Consider the following 13,593-nt stretch of genomic DNA (forward strand, 5'->3'; position numbering starts at 1 on the left):
AGTGAGGAAAGTCTACTTTACAGACAGAATGGCGAAAAACTCACAGCACTTTGGTTTCGTGGAATAAAAACTAACTTGAAAACAAGTGTTTCTTGTTACATTATACAATACAATTCCCCCATGTAGATAAAAATAGCAATATATTTAAGATGGTTGTTGTTGTATATGCATGACTGGTAATGTAGTTCTAGAGAGTGTGTCTCACACTGATGGCAGAAAAGTTTTCTTTCAACCTATTTCTGCTCTGAAAAAGAGTGTTTCACAAAACACTTAAAATCACAAAAATAAATTAAATCCAGAATTCTGGTATGAAACTCTAGATTGCGCAGTCCAATAGTTCAAACTCAATCTGACATAATGACATCATTATCACACGGCTCAGCTGATTGGTTCTTTATGTATCAGCAGCCAATGAGCTTGCAGCTCAACATTCAAATACTTGACTAGTGCTTGCTGTAGCAGTTGCAGCGTGCTTTAGAAACCCTCCACCTTCCCCAGCTCCACCTGTATAGATCTGCTACAGGGTGATTCATGTATGCTATATGGGGGTTATTTCATATGTAATGTGCAGTAGCATTATTTCTTACATGCTCACAGCAACATGTTGTGGATGTGTTGGCAGTAGCAAGTGGCAAGTGCAGCAGCAGCAGCTTAGCAGATCTATTCCACCAAGTAGTGCTGTCAAACGATTATTCACGATTAATTGCATCCAAAATAAGTTTTTGTTTACATAATATATGTGTGTACTGTGTATATTTATTATGTATATATAAATACACACACATGCATGTATATATTTTAGAAAAATGTTACGTTTACATAATATGTACATTACCATGCCAATCCCTCAGAGAGCTGTCATGACAGAAATGACTTTTCTTAAAATTGTATTATGTAAATTACATAGATTTGAACATAACTCTTTACTTTAATAATGTACCAGTTTTAAACAATACATATACTAATAAGAATAAATGCTAAAAGTTCTCCAATGTGGTAATCACAAACAGTTCAGTAGAAGGAATCCTAGCAAGAATCTCAATGGCAGAAGTATTTCAATTGAAACTACTTATATTGTACCGAATCATCGTCCGCTGAAGTAATTTGTAAACAATTTGCTTTGCACACCTTGACTCTCAAACCTAACTGCGTTTCTCAGACTCTGCCAGAAAAAGCCTTCTGCCGCCGGGTTTGTGGGCCACTCCAACACACTGTGTCCACACAGGCAGCGCCGCAAGTTTAGGATTCTCGACTGCCGAAGAACCGGTTCCAACAAGACCAACACCATCACATCCACGCCCTCTTCCAGCAGCCTTTGTTGCGCTAGGAAAGCTGCCATCTTGAAAATCGCACTGTGAACAAATCCCTCCGTCAGCACAAATATGGTCTTCCTACTCCGGTTGACGCTTTGGTTTAGGTTATCCATTATCGGAATACCAGGAGTCCAATCTCTTTCCGCCAGACAGAGCGGATGAACTCGTCTTCCTCTATCTTCCAGTTCAAAACGCAAGTGGTTCAGTACCCATTCTGCAACCATCGGATCCTTGGTGTCGTACATAACAAAGGCATCATAGGTGCAATCATCCGTCTTCAAGTAATAACTTTTTATTTTGGCTCTCCAGAAATTATAAATGTACGATATGTCCCAGTAGAACACACGTATCACGATAGTTGTAGACATCATGACAGTGATGATGGAAGACGTGAGTACATATAGGATTTGAGCAATACTGTTGTTGATGCAGGCATTTTGTAAGTCCAGACTGACCATTGGATGCCCCCTTTTGGATTCTGGAAGGTCGCACAAGACGTCTGTTGCTAGACGAGGAAGGACAATCTCACTTTTCTCTAACCAGAGAATGAAGTCCAGAAAGTCACAGGTGCAGTGGATAGGGTTTCTCTGCAGGTTCAGCACGTGCAGGTAGTGATCGCTACCTGTCTGGAAGGATGCATCGCTGATGTGCTGCAAGCGGTTGAAAGCAAGACTAAGGATCAGCAGGTTTTTGATATCTTTGAGAAAGCTGTGATGCAACTTGAAGATCAGATTATGGCTCAAGTCTAAGACCTTCAACGAGCTTGTATGCTTTGATAGTTTTCTAGTGACCTTACTCAGTTTGTTCTTACTTAGATCCAGAGTCTCCAACTGGGGCAAATATTTGAGCTGTTCCCACACAAAATCGGCAAGAGTGTTCTTGCTCATGCTAAGATATGTTAGCGTACTTGGAAAATAGCTGAATATATCGTCTGGTATTTCACTAAGCTTGTTATATGATATATCAAGGTGCGTTAGGTTCGAGAGAGACTTAAAAAGACTTTTGAATCCACGGTCCTTCTTCCACATTATATCCAGTCGATTGGCTTGAAACTGCAGTTCCTTCAGTGAGTCGCTCTTCAAAGACTTGTTGGTTAGCGAATTTATCTCATTCCAACTGAGGTTGAGCACTTTGAGGAACTGAAGGTTTTCCAGGAACGTCAGACTGTTCCTGACACCTGCCACCTCAAAGTAATGTTTGTTGTGACTTAAATCCAAAACTTGTAATTCTTTCAGTTCATTTAAGGCGGAATCTGAACGCATGTAGACTCTGTTGTGAGACAAGTCAAGGTACTTTATCCTGGGAAAGTGAGTGAACTCGGTTCCATTGAAATATGAAGCAATGAAGTTGGAGGAAAGATTGAGACAAGTGATGTTCTCTGCTCCTGTAAAGAAAATTTGATTGATATGGTAAATGTTGTTCCTGCTGAGGTCCAAAACTGGTCCTGTTGCCAGGCATTCAGCTTTTGTAAATGGAGGATAATGGCGGAACTGTTCATTTGTGTGAATGTAGGGGCCTTCACGGCGGTTCCCTTCATTGTCATCAGAAAGGACGTCACTTTCACACTCCTTTCTTCGAATCGGACTTGTGAATGTTAGCCTGTTGTCAATCAATGAAATCAAAGACAGGTTGTGAAAGTTCCTGAACACCGATAGATTGAGATTTTGGAGAAAGTTGACTCCCAAGTTTAGTACGGATAGGTTTCTCAAACCAAAGAGAGGTTGGAGATCTTCCTCACAAAGACTGTGGAAAATGTAGCCTTCTAGGTGAAGTGTTTGTAGTGATTCCAAACTAGTAAAAGCTTTCGAGAGTTTCAGTCTATGGTAAAATCTTTGAGACGGATTATTGTATGAGAAATCTACAACTTCCACTTTTGGTAGAACACTGAAAAATTGGCCACTCTCAAATTCACTTATCAATGAGTTGAAGGAAAGATACAAATACTTTAACATGGTAAGGTTCTGGAACCATGATGGGTTGATCGTTTGTAAAGAATTTCCAGAAAGTCGTAGGTCTTGTAGTTTGGATAGTTCACTAAAAGCATCCGGATGAATCTGTAGAGCGTTATTCTTCGTCTGACAGGTAGTGCATGGGAATGGAGCGGTGAAACAAAAAGGGCAGTTTCCAGATAAATCAAGAACTTGCAGGTTTGTTAGGCTGTTCAGGTCTGAGGCATGAACATAGTAAATCTTATTTAGGAGAAGTGAAAGTTTGCGGAGGGATCTGGGTAAAGCAGACGGTATTTTTTTCAGTCCATTTTTAGACAGTTCTAGCTTAGTTAGATTTAAATGTTGAAATGTTTCTTTGTGAATTGTCAGTTCTATACTGGCATTATGATAGCAGTTCTTATTTAATGACAAAACTTTGAGTTCCTTTGTTCCTGCAAAATCTGATGGTCCAATTGTCTTGATATGGTTGGAATTGAGGCTCAGCCATTGCAGTCCAGGAGGGAGATCTCTTGGAAATACTGTAATCTTATTATTATCAAGAAGCAAAGTCAAAAGATTATCCAATCTTGAAAAAATCCCAAGATCTTTCTCAAGACAGTTTTCAATCTGATTCTTTCTGAGGTTTATCTGTGTAACATTAGTCAAATTCCAGAAGGCGTCCTTCAGGAGGTATTTTATTTTATTGTCCGCAAAGTCTAGTTCAGTTGTATTCCAGATCAGGTTTTTCGGAATTATTTTCAAAGATCTTCCCGAACAGTCCAAGGCGACAGAGCTGTTGGACAGGGTCACGTCACATGGAAGCTTTCTCCAAGCCCAGATGAGGCCTTGAGATGAGTGGACAGTACATATCAAAATCAACACAAGCATCATTTTCTTAAGAGTTCGGGGACTCCTGTGAATGAGAGAATGCATTATTGGTTACTTTCTGAAGCTGTCCAAATTGGGTATATACCCACATGGACAGGTTGAGGGCTAACACTTATCCTAAAAACCATGACCAGAACTAACCTAAAAATATCCTAATTAATATAAAAATATATTTATTCATGACACAAAAATGTCTTTATGCTCACCAAGGCTGCATTTATTTGATGACTATTTACTGTCTTGACATATATTTTAAATGCATTTATGTGATAGAAAAGTTGAGCTTCCAGCAATGTTTTTTGTGTCCACATGAAATCATTCTAATATGCTGATTTACTGCTCAAAAAACATTTGTAGTTATTATCGACAGGTTTTTTAAAAATATTTTAAAAGTTAATTTAAAGTTTCTTTGATGAATAGAAAGCTCAAAAGAACATTATTTGAAACTAAAATCTATTGTAACATTATAAATGTCACTTTTTGTCAATTTAATGCGCCTTACTGAAAAAATATAATTATGAAAAAGTGACTGATCCCAAATGGTTGTAGTTGTAACAGAAAGTGTGCTTACCAGAGCAGTCTGTATGGAAAAGGACATGGTTAAGTAATATCTGTCAGCTTATATGGATTCTTTTCTCTTTTTTTGACCGTAGTTTCCTCTTTCAAGTTTCAGAATGCTTCCTTATTTCCCTTCCAATCAACCAAAATAAATGCACAAATTTAACCTGTGTGCCTTAAAGGGGTAGTTCACTCAAAACTGACAATTCTGTCATTGTTTACTGACCTTCATCATTTACATTATTATTGTTTTGGATCCCTTTGACTTTTATTGCATGGGCAAAAAGAATGAGACATTTCTAAAAATATCTTCTGTTGTGTTCCATCTTTAAAAGAAAGGCATACAGGTTTGGAACAACATGATCATTGTGTATGCATGGCTATCTGTTGAATGACAGTACATGAAGAAAGACACTTTTTGTAGCTATACGGTGTGACTTCAAAATTGTGTTTATTGTCTTCAACAATATTATATTGAATACAAGAACTTGCAGAAAATAATTGCAAAGGAAACATAGGCAGTCATAGTTGTGCGACTGAACCAAACCAAAATATGAAAAACCTAAAGAATAGTAAACACTCAACTCAATAGCAGTCCTTTCTCAACCTTCTAATCCTACTTGATCCAATACGTCAGATCTACCATCTTCGATTGAAACAGTGACCATTGCCGGCAGATCTAAACAATAACCTGATCTGCAAACACTCAACAGTCTGTTTCTTCTGTTTGCACAGCAATGGCTAAAAGCACCAGAGTATGCAAGGCCAGACTGGCACTCATCGCATGCGGAGCCGCGAGTGCATTAGTATGCCGTGGAGAAACACGGCGACTGTGAGTGGACACTCCAGCAATTAGATGCATAGCACTTTGTGTGAACCCGCAGAGGTGCCAGTGCTCATATTCTGCTCAGCACCTGGGGGCAGCTTTCATGCATTGCTTTCCAATCGCTGCTACGTGTTCCACATACAGATCGGACCATTATTATTTTTAAATGTGTTGTATCCATGCCACAGTCCTTGGTATTTCTGATCAGTAGGGATGAGGTATGGAGATGAACAAGACACGGTTCATTATGTAGGCGTGTTTTACGCTGTATTTTGTTGTTTTACTTTTTTGAGCATCGTGCATTGTGTTCGTGCTGGTGTTTAGTTGTCGTTGTTATGTGTGGTGGAAATCTTAAGTTTGAAATTAAAGTCTTAGGACTTTGTTTACTAGAAATTCTGTCTGATTGCACAAGAGTGTGTAAGAGAAGCACTCATGTCTGGTCTGAGACACTAACAAAACGCATGAGATGTGCTTCTGCTACTACTTCCTTTAAAGTATGAGCAAAGCCTTACACTTAACAATGTGAGTAATGAGACACAATAAGTACAATCTTGACAATGATTTCCAGGTTGTATCCTGCACTTTTCACCTTTTCCACCCTTCATGATCCGGTGGGGTATCTGAGCCTGAGGGGGTGTTGAATTCTGCCCGGGGCGTAATGTTTGAGCTGCGAGGATGAGCTTCAAGCTCTTGAGGAATAGTGGACTGCAGTTCAATAGTATTGGTGATTGCAAAGGAAAAGAGTCACTTTTGCTTGCACAGAGCCTTGTTTTTGTATTGTGTGTGACTGGGTTTCCAGTAAATAAATAAATAAACGTGATTGATGGCTGCTGCGGACTATTACAATGTTTACTATCTGGGTTGTCTTTTCTCTTGTTTGTAAACTGAATATTAATTTAGATTTTCAGTATGGCTTGGATGGGAGATTCTGCAAAACATTAGATTCATCCACGTTGGAGCCGTGCTGGAGCACAACCCACGCAATAAAAATAATTCTGCAAGTAGCTGCAATTGCAGTTTTCAAACAGAGATGGCGACAAAGAGGCAAAACTTACGGACAGCAGCTTTAAACTATAAAGTACTGATACATGATAGCATTTACAATGATTACAATTTAAAAAGAAATACCAATAATTTACATTTAGTCATTTAGCAGACGCTTTTATTCAAAGTGACTTACAAATGAGGGCAATGGAAGCAATCATAATGAACAAAAGAGCAATATGCAAGTGCTTTGACAAGTCTCAGTCAGCCTAATGGAGTACACGCAAGTTTCTTTTTTGTTTTTTAGAAATATAGAAAATAAAGAACAGAGCAAGCTAGTGTTAGAGGGCTTTTTTTTGGCTTTTTGTTAATTGTATAATAAATAAAAGAAAGCAAATAGAATGTAAAATAAGCAGTTAGTAAATTAATAGAGTGCAAGTCTAAAAGGGGCAAGTTTTTTTTGTAAAATAATCCAATAAATACTCTATTGCAATAATGAAAAATTCTTAATTTTCTTGATGCAAAATACATCTATTATTTTTCTTCAGTTTTGGGAGGAAATGTGACTTCAATTCAAACTTACATAGCAGTCAAGTCTTTAAATGTTGATCTGTTGTTGAACTTGAAATTGAGCAATTGCAACTTCTCCGATTTTAGGGCAATCATAGCTTTGACTGTAGATTAAAACAGACATTTGTTCTTTTGTTTAGTCATTGTACAGCTATAGTATATATGTTTACTCCACCATCTGGATCTTAAACCATCAATGGGAGCACTGTGGAGAATTACATCGGTCTTTATTGAAGTGAGAAGGGAAACCCAAGACCGTTTTAAATTCTCATTAATCTCTTTTAAAATCCCAGGCCTAGGGAGAGACTGCTCTTTTGCTACTTTAAAAAGATGCCCTTCATAGCTCAATTAGTCTGTCCTGATTCCCAAAGAAGCATTTATTTAATAAGGCAGAGATTAAAAAAAACTAATTATAAACCTTTCATTTGTAACTGGGAGATGGACCGTCCTGTTGCCCATATGAACGTGTTAATGTAGACACAAAACTCCACCTGATGACTCATTCATTATCTGTTACTGTCCCTCCCCATCCCAAGAAATGCATCACTTCACACATACTGGATCTCTAATCTGGATTAGTTAATTGGATGCTCTTGGACAAATGATTAACAATCTACATTTTACACAAGGAGGAAATACTGGATTATGCAATGCCATATGCACTTAAAATCCCATGGCACCATGTTAAATTGCATGTATTAATTTGTTTTTAATTAATGAATTTCATGTCATCATGAAACCAAAAGTTACCCTTTTTTCTCGTCTTAATTGTGAACGATTCATTGGTGCACTCTGTGCCAAATATAAAATAGTCATAAAGAAAGCCAATCAAGTCCTGCCCTACATTTCGTTTAGTAAATTACAAGTATAGTGCAGAAATAAAATGGATTGCAAATGTGATTTTATGTTTCATCTTTTGAAGACCGATAAATACAAATAAAACCAGCAACATTCAGAAAAAAAGTCTATTATTTCATAGTTCATAACCAAAAGATCACAGAGAGAGGTTTTCATTGGTTGGTTTCAGCCTTGTATAAACATGCTCTTTTTTATTCTTTGAAAGTGCGCAAATGTTCTCAATTGGAAATTTGATCAATTCTTCCAACTAACAATTTATGTCCTTGAGTATATCTGCATAACAGTTGCATGCTCATAGACCACTGACGAATCATTAACAAGCAACACAATGTACAAATATTACAATTAACCACCATTTCATCATTCATCATAGCATATGAACAGTGATCATAGCATATGGCATCATGGGTAAACATGTCCAGATCAACGCAAAAAAAATTATATGCACGCACACATTTTTTCGATTTAGATGCACAGCATGCAGTTTCTCCATATGATATGTGCTTGTGGATAAAAATAATTATCCAAGGAAAATTATTTGAAGAGTGACCTCAAAGGTGCAAAGTTCAAAACTGCTGTGGTCAGACCAGTTGCATTCAATTGTGCAGATGTTTACAAAAGCTGATATTTTTGCACCAGAAAACATGTTATATAATTTATATAGTTAGGCACATATTTTTTGAGCTATGGTGCTCACGTGGGCGACACAGGTTTGAATCCGGTTTGCAGCATTTTTCTCCACATAAATCTCTTTGAATAAATATGTTGAAGACACTGATTGTGAATCAGTGACAGAATAAAAATAGGAATATAAATAATTAAAAGCACATTTTATGAACGGTTGTGTTTTGTGCTATTATAGTTGTGCAAGTTCGCTTAAATAATGCTAGAAATATTTCTTTTTAAAACAATCTCCTTTTTAAAGTCTTTGCAACATTCACAGTGTTTTGTACGTGAACAGAGCTTTGGAGGCTGTTGATTTAGAAACGTAATGTCACAGTTCAAGATCTATCCGGGGTTGTTCCTCCTCTTCTTGCTGGGACTCTGAGAAGTCTCCGGTTTGAGATCTTTGTATTGAACCTGATGAGCAGATTTTGCACAAACGTGTTGTGAATCATGCAAAAGAATGAAAATACGTCGTCACTTATCATTGATCACTTACCAACTGGACATCTGATGGAACTCTAGACAGGAAGTCCAGCAGCTCGTTGTTCTCAATGATGTAGGGATCCCGAAGTTTTTTGGTGAATTTATTGATACCTGTGTGGGACATGCATATTCATATCCTACTAATATCCAAAATATTACATCCTAAATCATGCATATCCAAAAAAATGCATCAGATTATGCCATTTTTTATTTCAACTAAATAATCTGAATAGTAAACTGTTGGGAAAGTGTTTAATATACAAAAGCAATAGGATTTCTCACCCCAGACCAGCACAATGTATCGTAGTGGGATATAGTATATTAGCATGGCACCGGCACATAGCACCGTTATGGCTAGCCAGCTCAGAAAAGGCACAGACCAGTTAAACGTGCTGAAAGAGAGGAACAGCATGAGAATGAATAACCATGCATTCATGACACAAAATTAATGCTACTAAAAGAGGAAGCTTCGAAGGTATGAGCAACATCCAAACGTCTCACTTCTTCACTCGTTCCCCAAAGCAGGCCACTTCATCCAGAGCGTTTTGAACCGTTATGATCACATCTTGAACCGCGTAGAATTTGTCCAAGAAGCCTTTTTTCTCTGAGTCCTGTTGTTTGAACACACAAGCATGCATGGCAAGTTACTCAACAGAATTCCCAGATTTTGAACAGTTGTGCTTTGGTCTGTAGGAAATCTTCTAGTAAGAAACATGAGTTGTTTAGTCGCGTTATGAGAAATGAAAGACGTGGGGGTGGGGAAGCTTTTGTTTGCTGTCTGGTGTCTCTTCTCTTTAGACTAAAAGGTTAGTTGGTGTAGCTTAACACAAAAGCAGCGAGTCTCCAATCCCAACCGCAGCTTCATTAATATGGAAAACAGGGCCTCAGAACGACGAATAATGTTAAACATTAGATTTAAATTTATCTCAATCAAATGTCAAAAGTTGCATTTAAAATATTGGTAAGTCAAATTCAAATCGAGAGCTTTCCATATTCTGGTGCCTGTGTTTCTTAACGCTTTTGAATATGTGTGTGAGAGTTCAAATTGAGTTTTTTACTGGATAATGGACCATAAATACTGAAATCTTGTTCACATGGTACGTAAATGTTTTTTAAAAGCAAGAAGCATAGTCAGGCTGATTCCATTTTCTAGTATACGTCTATATAATCAAATTTCCCTTTCATAACAATAAACAAGTTACTATAAATCACTATGGTAAATATAGCTGCTAATGTTTATGAAGAAAACTACAGTTAATTGTAAGTTAATAAATAAAAAAACATGAGAGGCAGTTAAGGGATTTCAAATAATATATACTCGGTATTCAGTACATAATTACATCATTCAAAAGTTTGCATCATAAAAAAATATATACATTTATTCAGCAAGGATGCATTGAATTTATCGAAACTGACAATAAAGACATTTGTCATGTTACAATATATTTAGATTTCATTTTCTATTTAACTAAATGATTTAATTTCTTCTCATCAATGAATCCTGAAAAAACTGTATCACAATTTCCACAAAAATATGAATCAGCACAACTGTTTTCAACATTGATAATAATCAGATGTGTTACTTGAGCAGTATATTAGAATAATTTCTGAAGATCACGTGACACTGAAGACTGGAGTAATGATGCTGAAAATACAGCTTTGATCACAGAAATAAATTACATTTCGAATTATATATAAATATAATATTTCACAATTTTACTGTTTTTTTACTGTGTTCTGATCAAATAAAAGCTGCCTTGGTGAGCAAATAATACTTCTTTCAAAAACATTAAAAAAAACTTTTTTCAAACTAAAGTCATTTGACTATTAAACAACCCTTCAATATGTCTTCCTGTGTCAACAGGAAATACGCATTTTAATTACACTATTTGACGGAGTAAGTTTGATCAAATAGATTGTCATTTTTCAATAAAATACTGGCGATTTGAACCATGCCAGGTTGTGTTTTTCCCTTGTTTGATCGTGCCTGACAGCATTTATTCTGCACCCCAGGCCTCACCTGTGTCGGGTCGCATGGAAAATCAGTGGGACGGGCTGCAAGTTGTGTTATTCTTTCCCCAACAACTTACAGAGTTGGAGTTCAACAAATCAATTGTCCCCATAAATTAGCGGGAACAATTTCTGAAAGCTTGGAGAGCGATACCAACCCTCGGCGTATTTTCATGACCAGTCGGCGGTAAGCTAAGTGCAAACATATGTCCAGGCTTAGCCTGGGCCTACGAGGGGTCCTTATGAATGGAAAACAGGTGTCTGGGTCATTTGTGCCAAAATACCCAAGTTAGCTCCCAGGGTCAAAGGTCAGGCCGCTAATGGCTGCCTTGTGGCGCACAAAGGGTTATGGGAATGAGAAGAACGGCTGGAGTTAAACATCTGGGATATGTTGAATATATTTGGCAACGCAAGCTTCAGGTGCAATTAAACTAAAGCACTGACTGTATATTAAACTGAGTGTCCGTACGCCAACCTTTCAGCTGTCCCAGAGAGCTTCAGATAACACACAAGACCACAAATTATAGTGTGAGATGGAGGGTAGATTTCCTTCAGCCATGCATGTCACCGAGAGGAAAGATGAGTCTTAATGAGTTGATAAGGAAATAATGAGGCTACCTTTCTATATAGAAGTGTAGGGTTACCTTGTCATCTTTGTCATAGTCTTCATCCACATCCTCAAGAAGATCCTCTATTGCTTGCTATGAAGCAACAAGAAGAAAAATCACAAATGCGATCTTTTTAATATCTCAATGGTTTACGCTAGAACGAAAGCAGCAATGAGATCAAATGGAGAGCGAATAGAGACTTTAGAAATATACCACAGAAATCTCACACGCTTCTCCTCTAGAGTTTCAGAAGAGATCTTTAAACTTTGCTTGCCAAGATACCAAAGTCTGCAAAAGTCCATATGAACTTGAATCCCAATAAGTATGAGATCTTCATGTTAACTTAAACATTTCTCATTACATAAATGATCTGAGCTCTGCTGTCCACATTCATTTTGTAGTAGGAATCTTTTGACAAAAGTCTTGATTACTTGATAATAATAATAAATTATGATTACTTGATAGTAAAAAATAGAATAACAATAACTAAATATTTGTTATCTGAATTTTATCAGTTAAACATTTTCCATGACTTTTTAATATTTAACAAATTTTTCTGACTTTTCCAGGCCTATAAATCACAGATTTATAACCATGAAAACCCTGCTTCATTTGTATTTTTCTCATCAGTTTTAAAAGAAACATCTGAGATGAAGTTGATATCTAAATAAAACATAACCGAGAATTCCATTAAGTCTCTCGAGCAATGAAAGATCAACCTCTGAGCAATAACATTTTCCTCTGGGGAGTCTAGAATGTCATTTAAACACTCACGTTACATCACATACAGACTGATGACAATCTAATGGCAACTGTTCCGCCATTTATTAGCCATTAGGCCACATATGAAAACACATATGCATACGTTGGTGACAGACTGTGTATTTGTGTCAATCTCCTTCTGAATGTGAAAATGATTCTCTCTCCGTATCTGTCATGTGTCCGTCAACCGAAATCCAGCTTAGAAAAAAATATTGAAATTCATGCTGGTCAATATGATAATTCCATATTTTAATTTGCAAAGTAGTGGAAAATTATTTTATTGTTTTGAGATTTATCTGATGCACATCGCTACTGACTGGTTGACTGGATACTCCTGATGGCTTAATTGGGAAGCGAACACCCTCTCCAGAAACGCTGCGCGTTGAAAGTCAGCACTCATTCCACGCCATTTTAACAATTAAAATGGAATCAATTTTCAGGGAGTTTTGCATACACACTTAGTGTGATTGGCAACATTTCACGATGGCATGAAATTAGTTTGACACAATTTAATTGGAAAATGCGAGTAAATACACCAGGTAAGTGGAATTGCACGTTTAAGAGCTCATATATCTGCGCTACTTTTAATTACCTGAAGTAATTGGAATAAAAACATTCAATTCCAGCTGTGCACACACCTTTAAAAAATAAACATGCACAATATAACTGTTTATTAACCAGGAATTGTTGATGGCTAGTTCAAATAATCAAAGATGGTTTGGGAAAGGTGAGACATTGCAATTTCCTGTGACGGCCTACAACAACTATGTTCTTAAAATGAGCTGGACACAAATGTAGCCCTCATTAGACGAGAGTCAACATCCATAAACACACTCACCACGCTCCCCTCGCGCGACTCCTTCCCCGAGGCCAGCAGGAAGTAGTTCCAGGTCAGCAGCAGCAGCAAGGACAATGGCACCATGTAGATCTCGAAATTCCAAACCACCACCACAAAGATCTGACCAATCGCAACAAACATATTACATATTCATATCATTTTATCAACTAATGGATGTCTTGCAATTCCATTTTCATGATAAAAATTCCTTCGTAACAATAAGTTACTACAATAAAGATATCTGCTAATGTTTGTAAATAAGTATAGTTAATATTGAATATTCAATAAATAATAACATTTA

General features: G+C 37.0%; 2 protein-coding genes across 3 annotated transcripts in view; both read right to left on the reverse strand.

Annotated features, from left to right (window-relative positions):
• Window positions 1-744: 744 nt before the first annotated feature.
• On the reverse strand, window positions 745-4,132 carry tlr8b (toll-like receptor 8b; the record flags this gene model as incomplete). Its single annotated transcript, XM_079410506.1, has 1 exon — window positions 745-4,132. One exon carries the CDS (start codon window positions 4,130-4,132, stop codon window positions 1,085-1,087), a length of 3,048 nt encoding a protein of 1,015 aa, XP_079266632.1. The 3' UTR covers window positions 745-1,084.
• Window positions 4,133-6,657: 2,525 nt separating this feature from the next.
• LOC306866041 (multiple C2 and transmembrane domain-containing protein 1-like) overlaps window positions 6,658-13,593 on the reverse strand; it is a 37,940-nt gene continuing 31,004 nt past the window's right edge. Inside the window, exons 15-20 of one of the 2 annotated variants that reach the window (XM_079411000.1) lie at window positions 13,293-13,412; window positions 11,729-11,785; window positions 9,576-9,685; window positions 9,357-9,466; window positions 9,088-9,185; window positions 6,658-9,005 (exon numbers count right to left, since the gene is read on the reverse strand). In XM_079411000.1, coding sequence (XP_079267126.1) covers window positions 8,934-9,005; window positions 9,088-9,185; window positions 9,357-9,466; window positions 9,576-9,685; window positions 11,729-11,785; window positions 13,293-13,412 — 567 coding nt within the window. In that variant the 3' untranslated portion in view covers window positions 6,658-8,933. The remainder of the gene's footprint in view (window positions 9,006-9,087; window positions 9,186-9,356; window positions 9,467-9,575; window positions 9,686-11,728; window positions 11,786-13,292; window positions 13,413-13,593) is intronic. The other variant, XM_079410999.1, reaches the window with a different exon arrangement.

Source organism: Barbus barbus (assembly GCF_936440315.1).
Source record: "Barbus barbus genome assembly, chromosome: 47".
Classification (NCBI taxonomy): domain Eukaryota; kingdom Metazoa; phylum Chordata; class Actinopteri; order Cypriniformes; family Cyprinidae; genus Barbus; species Barbus barbus.